Source organism: Panthera pardus, unplaced genomic scaffold (genome assembly GCF_024362965.1).
Source record: "Panthera pardus isolate Hobbes unplaced genomic scaffold, ASM2436296v1 HiC_scaffold_21, whole genome shotgun sequence".
NCBI lineage: Eukaryota > Metazoa > Chordata > Mammalia > Carnivora > Felidae > Panthera > Panthera pardus.
Genome location: NW_026526777.1, coordinates 41,771,964 through 41,793,002, shown reverse-complemented (window position 1 = coordinate 41,793,002; position 21,039 = coordinate 41,771,964). Strand labels below are relative to the sequence as shown.

General features: G+C 35.9%; 1 protein-coding gene across 1 annotated transcript in view; it reads right to left on the bottom strand.

Moving 5' to 3' along the window:
- The window catches only part of XPR1 (xenotropic and polytropic retrovirus receptor 1), a 218,594-nt gene that overhangs the window by 45,748 nt on the left and 151,807 nt on the right, over positions 1 to 21,039 (bottom strand). The window contains exons 7-11 of the mRNA XM_019428051.2: positions 18,924 to 19,005; positions 9,084 to 9,274; positions 8,688 to 8,867; positions 2,674 to 2,845; positions 1,308 to 1,502 (exon numbers count right to left, since the gene is read on the bottom strand). Coding sequence (XP_019283596.1) covers positions 1,308 to 1,502; positions 2,674 to 2,845; positions 8,688 to 8,867; positions 9,084 to 9,274; positions 18,924 to 19,005 — 820 coding nt within the window. The remainder of the gene's footprint in view (positions 1 to 1,307; positions 1,503 to 2,673; positions 2,846 to 8,687; positions 8,868 to 9,083; positions 9,275 to 18,923; positions 19,006 to 21,039) is intronic.

The window sequence follows — 21,039 nt, the reverse complement described above, 5'->3', positions numbered from 1 at the left end:
GTTTGAGGAATTCAGATTGTCAGCTTCATACTGAAGAGTACCAGTATAGTTAAAGATATGTTATGTCCTAAAATATTCAACCCCAAACCACTGTTACCCAGGATGCGAGAAAAGTAAAGGGTTCTTAAGGCATAGGGTACCATGTATCAAATCCGTTGCCTGACTTATAAATTCTCTAATCACAACCTTGTGAATCATGATGCATGCCCAGACTAAAGAACAGCATTCCTCAGCAAGAGTTAAAATTACGGGAGCTTTGAGGATGTGTTTCCTTCACTGAGGCACTTAGTTAAATTATATCATTTAACAAGAGTGCCTACATAGTGATAAAACTATTGGCTGCATTATCAATATTACTGTAATTGCAGAATCTACTGCTAAAAGTGGAAGTATGTTATAAAGTGTTCTACTGGACCAAATTGCAAGCCTCACAAAAAAACCACTGCTCCAACCTTTCAAGACCATCAGACATACTTTTTAGATAAGTAGCTAAGAGGTACTAGCTCAGGCTCCTAAAATACAGTGTCTCAATTAAGAAAAAAGTCACTGAAAAAAATTTACTTAAGTATTTAAAAATAATTACAATAATTTCAATAAGTAACATTTCTTTACCACCCAGCCTCTAAGGTGTGGGCTGATAATGATTTAAAAAGACAAAGATGGAATGCATTTTAGTAAAAGGAAGCAAGATCTTTGATTGACAGTTCTTGGAAAAAGGTTAAAAATTCAAAAGGACTGACTGCATGTGGCTCAGAACCTAAAAGCTTTTTTCTCCTCCCAACAGAAGAGCAGTCTCAAGTAATAACTGGTTGCTATGGAGATAAGAAACTAGAGAGATCAGAGAACTCAATTTGCAGTTAAATGGGCTGGAAACAATCCTTACTACTTGGTGAAGGAAAGCGATTAAAAATATACATGATTGCCAGAGGGAATCTTTTTCACCTAGCATTTCCCAACCTCATTAATGAACAAGAAGGCTAAAAAAACAGAAACAAAACAAAACAAAACAAAAAACCAACAACAGAGGAAAGCCCAAGGTGTCTAAGATAGAACACACTGAACATAATTCAGGATTTCACATATCACTAAATCCTTCCTATTCTGGATGACTTTTTGACGGTACTTGTTATTAAATGCTGGAATGAGACTCAAATTGTGTTCAAGAACAAAATGGTATAGCTGAGGGGACTGGAACTTCAGTGGAAAAAAAGAGCATGATAAATGGAAAAGGAACCAGAGTAAGAAACAGATGTCAGTAGTAAAAACCCAGGTTTTGAAAAATCTCTTCACAGTCAATCGTAGAATACCTTTGTGAGTGCTGTAAAGGGCTGCGAACGTCACCGTGAAGAAAGTTGTTGAGTATTTCCCAGCATTAACTAAATGAGGAAAGGCCCTTTTTGTGTCTCGGTAGCGGCGCAGGCACTGGATGAAGCGAAGCCAAGCAGGAATGCACTGAACGATGGCCCGCACACCATACGAATATTTGTGGCAAATTTCTGGTTCTGTGCGGATTTCAAAGAAGAAGAATTATTATTAAAAAAGAAACAAAAGACAAGTAACTTGTTCACACCATTTTGTTATATATTGTAACCACTCTCAAGTCCATAAAAGCAAGAAGCCTGGTTTCTGAATCACTTTCTTCTTTGTAATTACTGTATTCTCAAACTTTTCATGAGCGATGAAAGCCAAAAAAGGAAGGTAAATATATAGGGTGGACCTATGGGGGAAAATCTGCCCTCCCAGATTTCTGACAACCTGTTCTGGAATCGTTTTCTTTGGAATGTGGTAAAACTGTAAGAAAATTAGAAGATGAGTACAGTAATCAAAGGAAAGAAAAGTTACTCTGTAATTTGAAATACTTGGAAAACATACAAATGCCACTAGTGACTCTAGTTAATTTCATGAACTCCAAACTGCTATATCACAATAGGTAGAAAATGTACCTCATTAGCCTACTTTTTAATGAAGAGCAGAGTTTATATTTTTAAATGAGAAGAATGAAGTTGGTAAATACATTTTTCTTCAAATTCTGGGAATGCATTATAGTGGGATCAACCTACAACAAAGTTGTGGTCTGCTAGCAATCAATGAATATGTGTTGCCACTGGCTTCATTAGCTTTTTGCTAGTCAGATGTTACATAATCTGTCTAAATTTGGTCTTTGTCATTAAGGCAAAATTCCTTAATAACTCGAACTCCTGGCATACACCAAGAGTGGGAAAAAGAACCAGAAAAAAACACCCCAAGATCCTCAGTAAGAATTAAAAACGATCTACAATGACTTTCTCAAAGCCCTTGATCTAAGTCCAAATACTCAAGTATTTTTGATCATTATAAAGCAATACTGTGATGGAAACTGTTGGCACTAAAGCATTTGTGATATAACTACCAATATACTAGAAATTTTTACTTTTCTTTTTTTTCTAAGTTTTAGAATTCCTTAAGTGTAAGTTGCAAATCTCTTGGCAAATGGATGACTGAAATCCTAACATTTAATTTAAGAGCCAAATTGTATCAGATAAAGAGATTGCTAAAAGAGTGCCAAGTACATTTAATTAAGTTTGTATTATTGGATGAGTTTTCACCGTGATCTTACATTTCTTAGTTATCATTCCCAATATTTCTTGGTTTACACTGGCAGTTCAGAGGTATGGATGCACATTCATACCCTACCTTCTGAATTATTTGGCAACAGGCCCCCACTTTCATCCCATCTGAGCTCAAAACTGTAGAAGCAGATCATATATTCCAGGTCCATCAATATCACTGACAGGCTGTTCAGCTGATCGGCCAGCCAGAAATCAGCAAAGCCTACTTTATGGAAGGGGGCTGTAAATACTCGAAACTGGGAGAAAGAAAAAAATAAAAAAACACAGAAACAAGAAAGTTCACTTAAATTTCTCTAATTCTTGTCTGACCATGCAGCATGATTACTTTAGCTGATAAAATGGAAACCAATGAGCCAATCACAAACACAGGGACCTGGCAACAGTGGCTAGGTTGAGAATTAGTAGTGAACTGAATGAGTTGAATAGATAACTAAGAAAGGAAATTTAAGTGGGGTGAAGACAGGAATAGCTACAGTTAGAAAACAGAAAGCAGAGAGGGTGGAAAGAGTTGAAGCTGAAAGCAGAGAGTAGCAGAAGGGAGAAGCACTGAGAGGATGTGTAGTGTTAGGGCTCTGGGGTAAATTGTGCTAGAGACGCATGCTCTATAATAATTTCTGGAATATCCTCCTTCTTAACTGGGATGAGAGCTTTGCTACCTGAATAGAAAGCTCTTCTTTGCCTACAAGGGATAGGGAGGGAAGGATGTGCAACACCTGAAGCATGCCTGCCCGTTCTCTCACTGAAGTCACTTTCATTTCACTAATGCCATGGTAATAATTGTATTTGTCTTGAAATGATGCCACAAAAATAAGCTCATACCCCACTATTATAAAAATAATGTTAAATGAATTCAGATTAAATGTACTGAGCACTAATCCATGCTGCATATTTTTCTCAAAATGCTTTTTTCATAGTCCACTAACTGCAACAATTCTATGAGCTTGGCACTATTCATATCCCCATTTTACAGAGGACCTACAACAAACTCATCCTGACCTATTCTGTGGAAGACTGTTTACCACTGTAAAGGGAAATCTCCTGCCATTGCAGAGAGAAGATGGATAGATACTAACGTAATCATCAGAAACAGGCTCCAATAGTGCAGAATGCCTTGAGATGCCCTGAGAAAATTGAAGATGGAATTAAGGCAGCTTTAATCCTCACCCTGTCAGACCCTTTCTATCTTAAAAGCTAAAAATGAACTCCTAAAACAAGGAATTTTGACTAAGCAGCAGTTTTGAGAAAATGAGTCTAAATCTATAGCTCGCCTGCCATCTAGCTATATTCATTTAGCAGACATATTCAGCATGAAAAATAATGGCTCTCTCCCCTCAGACTTGGCTGGTTCTTTCTATTCTACCTCTAAACACTTCTCTTTATTATTTGAGGGAGATAAATGGCTACATGATGAATCCATCCTAGATATCAAGTATCTATGACAGGTATTGCCTTGGGGCTTTGGACGTTAGATCAGGTATCTGCAGGACCTAGTACAGGCTTTGTGATATTTTCTAGAGCGGATATATTTTGAGGCCATGGCTCAGTTTTGTGATCAGTCTCTTGCTCTTTCAATAAGTTTGCAATAAGCCTGAGAGACAAGCTATATCGTTTGCAACCATAAGGTCTAGATACAGCAAACTCTTTTTGGTAGGGGGTGGGGGCAGAGTGAGAACTGGGGGCTTAGTGGTTGAGATGTTAGTCATTTATTCATGAAAAGGTTCTGATGCCAGTTTATATAGTATTTTAAGAAACTGTGGGGTGCAGAGTGGACTTTAAAAATTCAAAGAGACAAACAAGAGTTTAGAACATAACACCAAAAGGATCAGGAAGTCTAACTCAATCTCTAGTCGTGGACTTTTGTGAAAATTATAGCCAAGGGCAATTTTCTTATTTCTCATGGACATGAGACAGACTACTATTACTCTCATAATCTGCCAAATTCAGCCTCAAAAGCTAGCTAAGAGAGTAAACCTCCATATGAGCAGAGGAGGAAGAGAATGCATTAAATAAGAAAAGAGGGAAATGGGACTACGAAAGGGAGTGGCATGAAAATAGAAACTGGAAGGAAGGGAAAATTTATAGAAGAGAGCAGATGGAAAAAGGAAGAGGAGGGAGTAGTAAATGTTGGTATAATACAACTAATAAAGGAAGGAATATAATTATAGTCATTCAGCATTTAACACATGTCAGGCACTGTGGAAGTACAGAGATAAAACAGTTTTTTCTGTCAAAGACTCACAGTCTGGTTGAGCAAATATATACCTAAGGAAATAGCGACAGCACTGTGTAGTAAGTGCTATTACAGATAAACATGCAAAATACCCTAGAAATACAAAGAAGGGAGGGAGGGAGTAGCTGCATCAGAGACAGGGTAGGGCTGAGTTCATACTGAATTCCCTGATGTTTACACATAATCAAATTCATCTTAAATTTATCTGAATTCCCCTTCTTGAGTGAGAATTCTTTCTTTTCTTATTGTGGCTAAGGTCTTTCAACTTCTACATTGTTGTGATTTTGCTTAAAATGACAATGACTCACTGAGTAACAGTATTAAGAAAGCTACAGACAATTCAAAATATCTGATGTTTTACTCACATACACAAAAAAGCCATTAATAAGTTATTAGAAAGGATATTAACTAACATCATTTTCTAAGTTAATGCCGATAAATATTAAAGAAGATGAAGTTTAATTTCTGCTTTTAGAGGCTTGTGAATAATCACACTCTTTGAATTTTTATATAAAATATATTTATTAGTTTGAACTACTAGATCAAAGTTAAGTATCTTAAATAAAGTGACTACCAGGTTTAATTGTTAAATGGTAGTGGTCAGGAGTACAGATTATGGAATCAGACTGCCTGGGCTCACATTTCATCTCCATTACTTACTGGCTGTGTATTTAACTCCTCTGAACTTGGGTTTCCTCATTTATACAATGTGGATTAATAGCAGCTCCAACCTCATGGTTATTAAAAGGATGAAATAAATGAACACATACAAAATGTCCAGAACAGTGCATTATTAAAAGAGACTATCTCTCTGTAATCATAGTAGAGACATATGTAAAAATTTTACTATAAAACCAAAGAAAATATTGAAAAAATCAATTCCCCAATTATATAGGAAAGGACTTTAATTTTAAAACTTTAAGTAGTCTTCTAGAAGAATTGATTGGTATTTTTGTTTAGAAAATCTGAGGCAGTGCTTATGTTTCCCAATTGGACCTCCAATTAGGGCAAATATAGATCTACAGAGATTTATGACCTAATAATACAAACAAACTGTACCTAATTTGACATTTAAGTATCAAAATAAATAAATTTCTTTAAAAAAATTTTTTTAAGTTTATTTAATTTGAGAGGGACAGTGAGGAGGGAAAGAAGAGAGAGAATCCCAAGCAGGTTCCACTCTGACAGTGCAGAGCCCAAAGTTGAAGCCACACACTGTGAAATCAAGAGTCAGACGCTTAACTGACTGAGCCATCCAGGCACCCCTAAATAAATTTCTAATAAAATTTTTTTTAGCTTTTTTGAAGGTGGTGTATAGCATATAAATTCCATACATTCAAATTTAAATATGGATATAAACAGCATCCAGTGCGTACCACTATGGCCAAATGATACATGTTCTTTTCCATTTTTTAAAAATTGAAGAAGGAGGGGCGCCTGGGTGGCGCAGTCGGTTGAGCGTCCGACTTCAGCCAGGTCACGATCTTGCGGTCCGTGGGTTCGAGCCCCGCGTCAGGCTCTGGGCTGATGGCTCGGAGCCTGGAGCCTGTTTCCGATTCTGTGTCTCCCTCTCTCTGACCCTCCCCCGTTCATGCTCTGTCTCTCTCTGTCCCAAAAATAAATAAAAAACGTTGAAAAAAAAAAAACTGAAGAAGGATATGTACTTTTACTTAATGATGAGGCTATTAAAAAAGCTGTATCAGAGAAACAAAATATTTTTAACACTAGAAATAAGTCTCAGGGTAAATTTTTTCAGTAAGATTTGAATTAAAATAAGTCAACAGGTCACTTAATGTTAAAATGCTTTATATGTGTAAGATTTTCCTGTATACAATTATTATTATAAATATAACAAACCACAATGCTTCTTTCTGCATTTCACTGATTCTTATAGCACACTTATTATTCTTATTCCTTATTACATCATCATTGCCAACCTATTCCATCCATAAATCCTCATTTATTAACATACAGCAAATGCATTAATAAATGTCTACTCAATGGGGAATCATTTTGCTAATAAGAGTAACTGGTCATGCATCAATCATAGCTAACTATTTAAACAGAGAAGGATGCACTGGGGAAATGTTCACTTAACACACAACGATATCATTCCGTTATTGCAATGATGCAATCGTATTAACATCTGAGTCTTTGAAACCTCATTTCAAAATAACTTTATAGATATTTTACAATAATTGAGGCAGGAAATAATAGGTATTTATAATCTTAACATTATTTCCTTGTAACCAGAAGAATACTACATTTTTGTGCAAATAAGTTTTAAAACTCCACAAAATCTAGCAATAAAATGACAAATAATCTCAAGATAAAAAAGGTAATCTAATTTTGTTGTACTAACGGGAAATGATTTATTTTTACTATGAATTTCAAGAGAGAAAAAAATGTTCAAGTATTTCTTCTGTCTTACAAAAAATCCTTTAAAAATCATGTGTTCTAGATGATAAAATGTGTTAAAGGTGATTACATACTTAAGACTTTTCAAAATACTCTTGTACATCTAAGTTCTACACTTAGGCCTACAGTTTGGCCTAGTGGTACTATACATAACAGGAATGATTTGCTCTTACTTATTAGTATTTAATGAAATTAGAGGAAAATAGGGATATTCTCAATTTGTGGTAAAAATCCTACCAGAAGAAATAAGAAATACAAATAAATAACAATCAACTTTGGGGAAAAAAACATGAAGGAGATCTAGGCCATTTTCTTTTCCTGATTGCTATAAATACTTACCTGTACTGGAATATAAGTGGCTTTTTACTTGTTGTATGCTTACTTACTATGTTTTTTAATAGGAAGAGCATATTTTATATCTTCAGATTCAAAAAATTTAAATAATGCTATATATAGGGAATGTACTGCTAAGAACAGCAACAACAAAGAAAAAAGTTCTGCTAACCGTAAGGGACATACAAAAGGAAAAAGAATACTCCAGTTTTCAAGGTAGTATACTTTTCTAAGGTAGGAAAAAAGAGTAAGGCAATTATTATAGGAATTCTGAAAGTATGTGTAGAGATTGGTCAATTTAATCACTAATCTTCACTTTACTGTTAGTTGTAATTCATAACCTAAGAAATAATTACAGGAGAACATTACCAATTAATTTTCAAAACAGAGCTGGTTTAGTTCAGGAGTTAAGAGAAGTCCCTTCCCCAAGCTATCTTTACACCATTACAAAAAATACAGCAACTATTTTTGCAAGAGATTCTTTATCCTAATGTTTAAATTGAAAGATTTTGAGATTAAGAAATAGGTAAAGTGGAAGAAGAAATGGAATGTATTATAAACAAGAATCAAAGTCAGTTTCTCAAATTAAACCTGGTAATCTGGTAAAATATGCTTACTGATTTTAGAGAATGAATCTTTCATAAAAATAAAAATGTTTGGTTGACTATTTCTATCAATTTGACAGGAAAATAATAGTTTTACCACTTTTTAAAAAGGAAAAAAAAAGAAATTCACAGAGTTCTACATGTTATCACAGCTGGCTAAGTAATCTGTACTAAATAATAAGGCACTTAAATAGATCATGAATTATTTATTATTAATTTGGAAAATAATTTCAATATCTGGACACTTCATACTCCCTTTTAGGAGGAAAAAAACTGCATGAATAAGTATTTCTCCCAGGGCCACTGCACTATACAACATGAGGTGTACCAATTACACTATATTCTTTACCCTTGGAGCTAGAGCACCACTCACATAGATTACAAAGTGAACCATGCCTTCTGGAGTTGTGCAACAGCAGCCTTGGTTCCTCCTGGACAAAGCCAATGACCAATACACCACTCTAAAAATGGTAGACAAGTTTCTGGACTTACCAGCAGTTTAAGCAGCCAAAACCGGGATTTGTAATAGAAAGTTTTGGTGGGGTTGATAAGAAAGAAAAACATAAATCCATAAAGGACAAGTGGATACACATATGTGGGGATGACACTAAATGGAGCAAAGAAGCATGCCAGAAGGCTTAGGCACCACAATATCCCAAGGAATCCAGCAATCTGATAAAGGATGGGAAAGAAAAGAAAAGAGAAAAATTGTTATTTTTATTTTTTCCATTACTCAGAAATATCTTCAATAAAACAAAGGTAAGATAAATGTTTAGATGTTAAGTCAATAATCTTCCTCAAGTAAAAGATGGATTTCAGCACCCATTAAACCAGCGATATAGCTAACGTGAACTATATTTGTGGGACTTTATGTCTTGCTTTGATTACCTCAAAAAGATGTTGATGAGACAAATTGCTTCTTGGATTAAGTTCAAAGATGAGCACATGATTCACTCCAGCCTGTCTCCAACCATATGTGTTGATGCCCAGTAGAAAAAGGAATTCAATCAGAAGAAAGCCACCCCGATAGATTCTTATCAAGGGCCATATATTTCTATCTGTTTCAAGTTTAAATACAGCTGAAAAAATATCAATTAGTTAGTTAGAAAATTCATAATGTCTCATTTAATTGTCTTTCCTCGTAATTCTTGATGACACAGTCCTTGGCATAAAAAGTTTTTATAAATAAAACCTAAGCTTAGATTATCTCAAGAGCATGATAAACTTGTTTCCAGGTTCTTTCCCTTCATCATTTCATTCTGCAAAATTTCACCAGAATGATTTCCCTAAAACTTCACTTTGGGCATGTTAGTCCGTTGTTCCATTAGTTTCTTAGAAATACAGAGAATCACAGAAATACAGAGAATCACATATGGAATGACATAACTTCCTTGGCTTTGTTCAGTCATTAAACTGGTTATAGTATTACCTACCTCGCAGAGTTGCCGTGAAGATTAAAAGAAATGTTATACATGAAAGCGATTGAAAATAAAAGCAAGTGAAAACTGAAATGTCATATAAATGATAACAGTTAATATTTACAGAATGCTTACTATGTGCTAAGGACTGTTTTCTATTATTTTTTTTTAATTTTTTTTTTTAACGTTTATTTATTTTTGAGACAGAGAGAGACACAGCATGAACGGGGGAGGGGCAGAGAGAGAAGGAGACACAGAATTGGAAGCAAGCTCCAGGCTCTGAGCCATTAGCCCAGAGCCCGACGCGGGGCTCGAACTCGGGGACTGCGAGATCGTGACCTGAGCTGAAGTCAGACGCTCAACCGACTGAGCCACCCAGGCGCCCCAGGACTGTTTTCTATTATATTTTGACATATAATAATTCATTTTACTTGTTTGTTTGAGAGAGCAAAAAAAGGAGGGGTAGAGGGAGAAGAAGAGAGAGAATCTTAAGCAGGCTCCACACTCAGTACAGAGCCAGATGTGGAGCTCGATCTCATGACCATAATAAGATCATGACCCGAGACAAAATCAAGAGCTGGATGCTTAACTGACTGAGGCACCCAGCCGCCCCCTTTTTTATTTTTAAATTTATTTTTAATTTTTATATATAAAAATTCATATAATCCTCACAATGGTTCCGTGAGTTAAAAACTATTATCTCCAGGGGGCGCCTGGGTGGCGCAGTCGGTTAAGCGTCCGACTTCAGCCAGGTCACGATCTCGCGGTCCGTGAGTTCAAGCCCCGCGTCAGGCTCTGGGCTGATGGCTCGGAGCCTGGAGCCTGTTTCCGATTCTGTGTCTCCCTCTCTCTCTGCCCCTCCCCCGTTCATGCTCTGTCTCTCTCTGTCCCAAAAATAAATTAAAAAAACGTTGAAAAAAAAAAATTAAAAAAAAAAACAAAAAAACAAAAAAAAACCTATTATCTCCATTTGACTGGTGAGGAAATTAGAGCACAGAGAAGTTAAGTAATTTGCTTAGGATTACCAAGCTAGTAGAGGGCAGAGCCAGAGTTTTAACTCAGAGAGTTTTGCTCCAAAGCGCACACTCTTAACCACTACATTCTGTTGTCCATATGCCCATACAAATGTGTAGTGCCACTATTACCCTATAGCCTTCCAGTTACTGTAAATTCAAACATGGTCTTGGAATTCAAGTTCTCTATCAGTCGGATCTCCAACTCACTTTCCCAAACTTATCTCACAGGGCTCCTAAACATTAATTCTTATCTCCTGATAAATTTTATTAGTCTTTTCACAAGTTTGCTTTTTCACACTTGCTTATATTGTCCCCTGTACCTAAAATGGTCTTGCTCTTTGTACCAATTCAAATTTTACTTAATATTTCAGAGCCAAATCCTTATCTATTCATACATTTATTGAATCAGTGTTTCGTTTTGAGCCTAGTCTGTGCCAAACATTTCAGTTTGGCTAATGATTTCTCAATTTTCCATATAACTATAAAATTTATTAGACTCACTTGAAATGTAGTTATATACTGGCTTATACTTAATTTAAATAACCATTTATTAGTTATCTTTGTATTCCTACAGTACATAGCATTTAATAATTTAAAAATAACAGGGTAGTGAAAACCTTTGTTTTGGAGTCAAATACTAAAGACCAGACTTAAAATTCTAGCTATTCTAAGGCAATTATTTTATTTTTCCAAGTCTGCATTTCCTTGCTGGAAAATGGGGATAATATCTATTCTCATAAGTTTGTAAATAAGATTAAATGTGATCAACATATATTACATGCCTAAAACAATAACAAGTATTCAGTATATATCAGTTTCTTTTTCCTTTTGCTTGAGGAAACCTCATTTTGTTCATTAGTTTCACAAAAATTTATTAGATGCCTTTTATACCTAACACCACTCAAAGAACTGGAGATTCAGTAATAAACAACAGACAAAATATATGTCTTCAGGAAACTTCTATTCTGTATAATGTCATACTGTCATAAAGGTTTTGAAGAAAAAAAAAGTAGGGTAAGGGGATGAAGAATGATGTTATTAGGTGCTATTTTAGGTAGGGTGGTGAAGAGGACCTCTCAGGAGATGACATTTGCAGAGATCTTAAGGAAACAGAGAATGAATCATGTGAGTATATGGAAGAATAAGGCTCCAAATAGTAAGTACAAAAGGCCCTAAGATAGGTATGAGCCCGGTGCTCCAAGAACAGGAAGAAGGCCAAGGCCACTATAATTGAAATAAATGAGAGGTAAAGTCATAAAGAGTTAGCCAAGAGAAGATCAGGTAGGACCTTTATAGTATCTTGTCAAGACTTAAACTTTTACTTTAATATATGAAGCCAATGAAAGGTTTTATACATAAGTGACAAGACCAATTAATAATATTAAAGGGCTACTCCAGCTCTTACATAAAGGGACTACAAAGGATCAAGCATGATAGCAAGGTTAGTCAGCAGATTATAAATAAAAAACTCTATATGGATTTAGATCCTGATTCTTAAGCAAAAACCATAGATACAACAGCCAGGAAACAAAAATAATAATCCTAAGTCTCAAAGAATGCACAATAAAACTACGAGAGCTAATAAATTCAGCCAAGTCGCACACTGTAAGATCAACACACAAAATTTAGTTGTCTTTGTATACATCAGCAATGAACACCCTGAAATGAAATTAAGAAAACAATTCCAATTACAATAGCACCCAAAAGAATAAAACACCTAGGAATTAATTTACTCAAGAGGTGAAAGACTTGTACAATAAAAACTACAAACATTGCTAAAAGGAATCTCATGTACATGGACTTACAAGACTTGATGTTGTTAAAATGGCAATGCCAAAGTGTTTTGGAGATTAAATACAATCCCTATCAAAATTCTAGTTTTTTGTTTTTTGGGTTTTTTTGCATATATAAATAGAAAAGTCATTCCTCAAATTCACATGGGATTGCAACAGGCTCCAGATAGCTATAACAACACTGAAAAAAGAAGAGCAAAGTTGGAGGACTCACATTTTGTGGTTTAAAAAATTACTAAAAAGCAGTGTGGTACTGGCATAAAAACAGACATACAGACAGAATTGGGAGTTCAGATATAAATCTATATACGTATGGCCAACTAGTTTTCAACAAGAGTGCCAAAATCATTCAATGGAAAAGAATATTTTCTTCAACAAATGGTGCTGGGATGACTGAATGTCCACATGCAAAAGAATGAAGCTGAACCCCTATCTCAAACCATGTACAAAAGTTAATTCAAAGAAAGAAAAAAAATAGAAAAATCAGGCTTTATCAAAACTTTTTTGCATCAAAGGACATTATGAAGAAGGTGAAAGACAACCTATACAATGGGAGATAATATTTGCAAATCACGTATCTTGGTAAGGATCGAGTACCCAGAATATATAAAGAACTCTTGTAACTTAAAATAAGAAGACAACTCAAAAAATGAGCAAAGGACTTGGGTAGACATTTTTCCAAAGAAACATACAAATATCCAACCAGCACATGAAAAGATGCTCAAAATCATTAGGGAAATGCAAATCAAAATATTAACAAGATACTACTTCACACCCACTGGGATGGCTATAATTTTTTAACTTTTTTTACCATCTATTTTTGAGAGACAGAGCGTGAGCAGGGGAGAGGCAGAGAGAGAGGGAGACACAGAATCCAAAGTGGGCTCCAGACTCTGAGCTGTCAGCACAGAGCCCAATGCGGGGCTCCAACTCCCAAACCGTGAGATCATGACCTGAACAGAAGTCAGACGCTCAACCGATGTGGGCCACCCATGCGCCCCTAGGATGGCTATAATTAAAAAAATAAATAAATAAAAAGGAAAACCATAAACACTGTAAGGGCGTAAAGAAAATGGAACCCTCATAAATTTCTGGTGAAAATGAAAAATTATGCAGCCTCTATGCAAAACAATTTGGCGGTACCTCAGAAGATTAAACATAGAATTACAACATAACTAAGTGATTCCACTCCTAGGTATACATCCAAAAGAAATGAAACCAGGTACCCAAGCAAATCCATGTATATGCATGTTTTCAGCAGTACAATACACATTAACTACACATCTAGCACTCCAAAATACTATACCCATTTTCACTCATTCACTTGAATAGCTTCACAGTATTTCATTGCACAGAGGTAAATAACATCATTTAGCTTATTAAATAATTCCCAACTGATGTACATTTGAGTGGTTTCTAGGACACTGTTACTACAAACAAAATGGCAAGGAATACCCTCCTTTCATATATGTCCTTGGCATCCTGTTCAAGTATGTTTGTAAGATAAATTTCTCGAAATAAAATTGCTTAACCAAAGTGACTGTATTTAAAAATTTACATATACTGCCAAATTATCCTCCAAAGACACTGAATTAATACTCTTACTATTAGTGTATGAGTGGCTATTTCACACCCTTCTATAAACACATCGTGACATTTAAACACATTTAAATAGTCAAATTCCTATCTCTGTCAAACCAAAAAAATGAAATACGATATATTGTTATTGTATCAAATTAAATAACAGTTACTAGAAATCTGTAAGAGAACAATTTTTTAAAAATCTAATCAGGTAACTTCTCATCTTCTCAAAACTAAGTTATCTGAAATATGTGAATTTCAGACAAATTATTAAGTATCAGATCAAATCCCTTGGAGAAACTACAGCAATTACACACATTATTTTTTGATGTGAATGAAAAAAGAATCGTGCTTGTACATGCATTACTACTGCTGTGCTTCTCTCTCTGTGTTATCTTTCAAGTACCCGCTGGGACATAAATAAGCATAGACAGCTGGCTGTGCACTTACCCTGCCTCCCCCCCACCGACCACACACACAAAGATCAAACAAAGAAGAGTTGTGAGGTGAGAGAACATAATGCAGAAACACACATATTAAAAAACAAATGAGGCTGTCTCATAAAACAGTCTATATTTACAAAAGAAAACAAAACCTGAGTTTGTCCCTGAATTAAAAAAAATTTTCTTTTCAACTCACATGAAAAAAATGAAGGTTATTTTTTCTTATTATTTAATTATGATGATGATGACAACATCACCACACTCATCTTGGAAATAAAAGAAAAAATTTCACACATAAATGACTGAGGTTTTCTTAGAAAGAACAACTCCCATGATATACTCCATATAATTTATATTGGTGTAGTGCTTCACAACTATATAAACATGTGTTACTTACACTTCTTAGCTGATGTCCATGAAGTGGTCTCAAGCTATCTCCTTCACACTAGGTGATTTTCTCATTTCTCTTCTTCATAACCCAGTCCCTCCTCCTATGCCCCACCCTCTTCCCCCACCAACTAAATCTCTACTCCTCTGTCTCCTCTTGGAATGCCCTTCATTCCATCACATCCAGCATAAATGCCATCCCCTTCATAAAGTCTTCCCGGATGCTTTCATTTAAAAGTAATTACTTTGTTCCTTTGACCTGCTTAGAACATTTAACATTTTCCATCTTGTAGTATATTATTATTGTTTTAATATATGTCTTAATCTCCCTGGCATAAAAAACTTCATAAGGAAAGGGATTTTCTTATATCTCTTAAGGCTTGCATCAAGCTTAATTATGAGATACATAAAATTTACCTGTTGAATGAATGAATTCTAAAATAACCCTGTGAATTTAAGGTAGTACAGTCACTGAACAAATAAGGAAATTATTTAAAACAAGTTAAATGAGAGGCGCCTGGGTGGTTCAGTCAGTTGAGCTTCTGACTTCAGCCCGGGTCATGATCTCATGGTTCATGGGTTTAAGCCCCTCAATGGGCTCTGTGCTGACAGCTCGGAGCCTCGAGCCTGCTTCAGACTTTGTGTCTCCTTCTCTCTCTGCCCCTCTCCCACTCATGCTCTGTTCTCTCTGTCTCTCTTTCTTTCAAAAAATGAATAAACATTTAAAAAAATGAAAAGAAGTTAAATGATATCCTTAAACCAAAACAATTAACAAACAGTAGTGTTGAGACTGAGATACGGGCTAGGCCTTTTGAAGACAAGTCAGTGTTCCTTCCTTAACAACTAGCTTGATAATCTAGGGTTAGGTTTTTTATTACAATACTCCCATGCAGTCTATATAAGAAGACTGCACTCACACCTAAAGAAACAGAACTAGATTAAAATATGATAATAAATTATACCAATATTAAATCATGAGCTTATAGTGGGCCATAATTATTAGATGTAATTTTCAGTAGTTGGTAGGAAGGAGAATTCTAAAAACACAAATGAATAGGTCAAGTTCATATGCTAAGAGTCATTACAACTTGGGTTATAATTTCATAATATATAATTGACAATCTTAATTAAGAATGTTAATGAGGAGAAACAACTTTGGTAAATTTTTTCTTAAACATTTGCTATATGTGTTGTACTGTGTTAGGAACCTAAAATACGAAAAATGAAAATACACAGTCCCTGCAATTGAGAATAGTAACTGTGACAGTGATAGAAACTTTCATGTTCAGGCACTATTATGATTACTAAACACTGAAAACAGAATATAATGGATATTTATACAAAACCATCGTATTTTTTACGTTTATTTATTTTGAGAGAGACAGCATGTGCGGTGTGCGGAGGAGGGGTATAGAGAAAGAGGGAGAGGGAGAGAGAGAGAGAGAGAGAGAGAGAGAGAGAGAGAGAGAATGGCCAGCAGGCTCTGTGCTGTCAGTGCAGAGCCTGACACAGGGCTCGATCTCATGAACTGAACCATGAGACCAAGACCTAAGCCGAAATCAAGAGTTGGATGCTTAACTGACTGAGCCACCCAGGCACTCCACAATACCATCTATTTCTAAGTTTCTTTGTAGACTTTCCTGAGCAAAATTTAATCCTTTATTAATGATTCAAGTTATCATTATAAGCATAAGAACACAGACTCTTGAGGTATACCATGACTATGTGCCCTTAAAGTAAAAGTCCTTGAATGCAAGAACCTTTGAGATTTGTGTCTTTTTTGCTGTTTGTGTGTTTTTGGTTTATCATTTAATTCCATCTCTGTCCTCTTTCATCCATTCCAATTTCCACCAATATTTTGTTTATTTTTTTAATGTTTATTTATTTTTGAGACAGAGAGAGAGAGACACAGAGGACAAGTAGAGGAGGGGCAGAGAGAGGGAGACACAGAATTTGAAGCAGACTCCAGGCTCTGAGCTGTCAGCACAGAGCCCGACGCGGGGCTGGAACCCACGAACTGCGAGATCATGACCTGAGCTCAAACTGGATGCTTAACCAACTGAGCCATCCAGTCGCCTCTTCCACCAGTATTTTCTGAGCTCCTTCTATGACCCAGGCAGTATTCTAGGTGCTAGAGATACAATGGTGAACAGGAGACAAAAGTCCAGGTATCAAGGAACTTACATTCCAGTAGGAAAACAGATAAAAGAAACATAAATATGTAATATTATGTCATGTACTTAAAAGTGCTCTGAAAAAAACTAATGTGGGCTGAGGAGACAGAACAGGCTATTTTAGGGTAGGGTGATTAAGGAAGGACTCAGTGAAGAAGTGGCATTTGAACAGAGACTGTATGAATGAAGTGAAGAAGTAAGCCACACAGACATCTTAGGGAAAAAGCCTCTTAGGCAATTGCAAGGGTTCATAGATGGGATGATATTCAAGGAACACCATAAATGTACTTGGAAACACAGTGAGACCAAGTGTGGGGAGGATGACAGGGTATAGTCAGAAAGCCCATAGGGGCAAGACCCTATAGGGTCTTTTAGTCTATAGAAAGAAGGTTCAACTTTATTGTAAGAGAAGCCATAAAGAGATGTTGAGGAGGACAGCAATATGATCTAACTTACATTAAAAAAAAAAAAAAAAGAAGAAAAGATATTGGTGGCTATGAGGAGGCAAGAGTGGCTGCAGTGAGTGCAGTGAGGCCAGTTCAGAAGGCTGGTGTGGTACACTAACAGGACACGGCTGCTTATACAAGGATGGCATTGGTGGAAGTGGTCAGATTCAAAATGGGTGAAGGGGGTGGAAAGTACAGGCTTCTAGTTACAGAATGAACAAGTCACAGGGATGAAAGGTATTACAAAAGTGTTGTATGGTGACAGATAATAGCTACACTGTGGCAAGCACAGCATAATGGAAACTGGTTGAATCACTATGTTGTACATTTGAAACATCTGACACTCTGTGTCAACTGTACTTTACACACACACTGTTAAAGATAGAGCAACAGGCTTTGCTGGTGGATTGGAGATAAGGTATGAGAGAAAAGAGAGGCTAAAGGTTTTTGGCCTGAGAATCTGATAAAAAAAAAAAAAATGATGATATATAGAAAAGAAAGTGTATTTGGGAGTAAAAAATATTTTTGTCCATGTAAGTTTGAAATGCCTATTACTATCCAAATAGTCAATTAGATATCAGAGGAGAGAGTAGACATACTTGAGAGTCACTGCCATACAGGTAATATTTATGGCCATAAGCCTGAATAAATTGCCTGGGTAGGAATTGAATGTCGACAGAGAGAGAATTTGAGGATTTAGTCCAGCAGTACTGCCCAACATTTGGATGTCACAAAGAAAAGAATAGTTAGCAAAGGAGACTGGAAAGAACTTCCAGCAAAGTTTAACAAGAAAAGCTGCAGAGGGTGGTTTCCCAGCAAAACCAAGTGAAGAGTTTCAAGAAGGGATGATTCACAATGTCAAATGCAGCTGAGGGCTATGTCAAATTCTGTTGGGAGGTTTAGTAAGATAATGCCTCCCTTGCTGTTATATCATTTCTAGATGTTGGGAGTGCACTTGCTTCCAGCAATCCCTTCTACCTCTTTCTAATTCATAACTTTTAGAGGATAGGAAATTATACAACCCAGTTTCTTAAAATTATATGGAGTAATTGTAAATATGTTCTGGAAAGGATGTGAGAAAGACTCCAAGAAGCAAAGTAAATAAACTTTAGTGCACAAATTTTGTAATCTTATTTACTCTCATCTGTGAACAAGGGAGTTGAGGTTCTTGATAACTGAACTCTGAAAATGTATAAAGAAATTGTACATAAAAACTAGAAAACATGGAGAACAAAAGTCATAAACTAGTAATGTTTTAAAAGGAAATATGTCCAAAAGGAAAAGCAAACTAAGCAAATGACCAAACACTGCCCCATCTCCCCCAGTCATTTATAAAAACAAAAAACAACCCTGACAGATTTCTCTTTCAGAAGCAGCTTTGTTAGTTTGATACCAGCTTTGACAGAAGGACAGAATATAACATGGGCATATTAGTAAGAATAATTTAGCTTAAAATTTTAAATGACTTACCGGCAAGCACAAGGGTAATATTCAGTACAATGAATATTCCACAAAACAGGCCAACTCTAAAAGTAGTCCATGCTGGTGCAGGCTGTAGACAGAAAAACAGCATGCCAGGTATAGGGCAAAATACTGCATACATTCAGCATATGATCTAATAAATTAGTACTATGAATCCCAAAGCTCTACCATGAAAACAAAAATATTTTATGAACTGAATTTTTATAAATCAGAACCAGAGAAACATCCTTCATCCTCCTATAATATGAAAACAGAGTAGCCAGTTATTCAAATTCTTTTACAGAAATCTGAATTACTAAATAAACAAGATTATAATCATAGACGTCAAAGTATACATACACTGAGTTTTCCTTATAGGAGAAACCTGAGTGCAATTTCATTTTTACAATGTATACATCTTTAAATTTCATAAGTCACTCTTTACTCAGAGTTCACATAATTGGTAGAAGGAACCATGGAGACAGTGACAAGATTAACAACAACTATTTTCTATACTACTTACACTATTAATACTGGGATAATTTAAAGTGAATTTTTATTTATTTATTTTAATGTTTATTTTTGAAAGACAGAGGAGAGCGTGAGTGGGGGAGGGGCAGACAACAAGAGACAGAGACAGAGAGAGAGGAAGAGAGACAGGATCTGAAGCAGGTTCCACGCTGACAGCAGTGAGCCTGATGTGGGGCTCAAACTCATGAACTGCAAGATCGTGACCTGAGCTGAAGTCAGATGCTTAAGCAAATGAGCTACCCAGGTGCCCCTAAAGTGAATTTTTAAAGACATGCTAGAGGGGTGCCTGGGTGGCTCAGTCGGTTAAGCGTCTGACTTCAGCTCAGGTCATGATCTCACAGCTCGTGAGTTCGAGCCCCGTGTTGGGCTCTGTGCTGACAGCTCAGAGTCTGGAGCCTGCTTCTGCTTCTGTGTCTCCCTCTCTCTCTGCCCCTAACCCACTCACATTCTGTCTCTGTCTCTCTCAAAAATAAATAAACATTAAAAAAAAAATTTAGTTCTGTGTTGTTTTTTTTTTAATTTTTTTTTTCAACGTTTTTTATTTATTTTTGGGACAGAGAGAGACAGAGCATGAACGGGGGAGGGGCAGAGAGAGAGGGAGACACAGAATCGGAAACAGGCTCCAGGCTCCAAGCCATCAGCCCAGAGCCTGATGCGGGGCTCGAACTCACGGACCGCGAGATCGTGACCTGGCTGAAGTCGGACGCTTAACCGACTGCGCCACCCAGGCGCCCCTAGTTCTGTGTTTTTAAAAAAAAAAAATAATAAAGACATGCTAGAGATTCTCAAGAGACTGGTATATCTGAATCTCCAGAGTATAAAGGTTAAAGAATATTTTTCTCCATTTTAATGCAGATTTATATCAACTGCTTTCTAATATAAAAGAAAGTACCTGATATTTTAAAAGTAAAGGGATGAGAAACACAGGAAAGAGAAAATATTGTGGATTTAAATATTTGCAATGAGTGTTATAAAGAGATTCTGCTGGTTTTTAAGGTGATATTATATTTAAGATGGTTTAAATGTTTTCTAAAAACCTTTAAATGAAAAAAAAATTGAGACTCCCTCCGACTTACATATTATTGAGTAACAGGTATCTGCAATTGTTAGTTTAAGACTGAAAGCATCCAGAGGGAAGACTGTCATTTGTATTTAAAAATTTTTTTCTTTAGTTAAAAAATTGTGTAATTTATCATATAGGAAAGAACACATAAAATGTATTTGAACTGTTAAGGAACTGAATAATAAAGTGTGCCTATGCCTATCACTCATCTTTAGAAACAGAACATTTCTATTAACTTTGACATCTCTAACCCTTCCAGATCCATAAACCTTCCCCCCTCGCCAAAGATAACCATTTACGTGTTTTTTTTTTAGCTTTACCAACTCTTCATGCATTCAGAAACACCTTAATTTTTTGAGATTAATTTTATTATTAATAGTTTTACTGAAATATAACTGATATATATTAAAGCATACACATTTAAAGTATCTAATTTGATGTTCTGATATAAGTAAACACTTATGAAACTATCACCATAATCAAGACAATGAACATATGTATCACCTGCCGCGCCCCCCCGCCCTCCCCCGG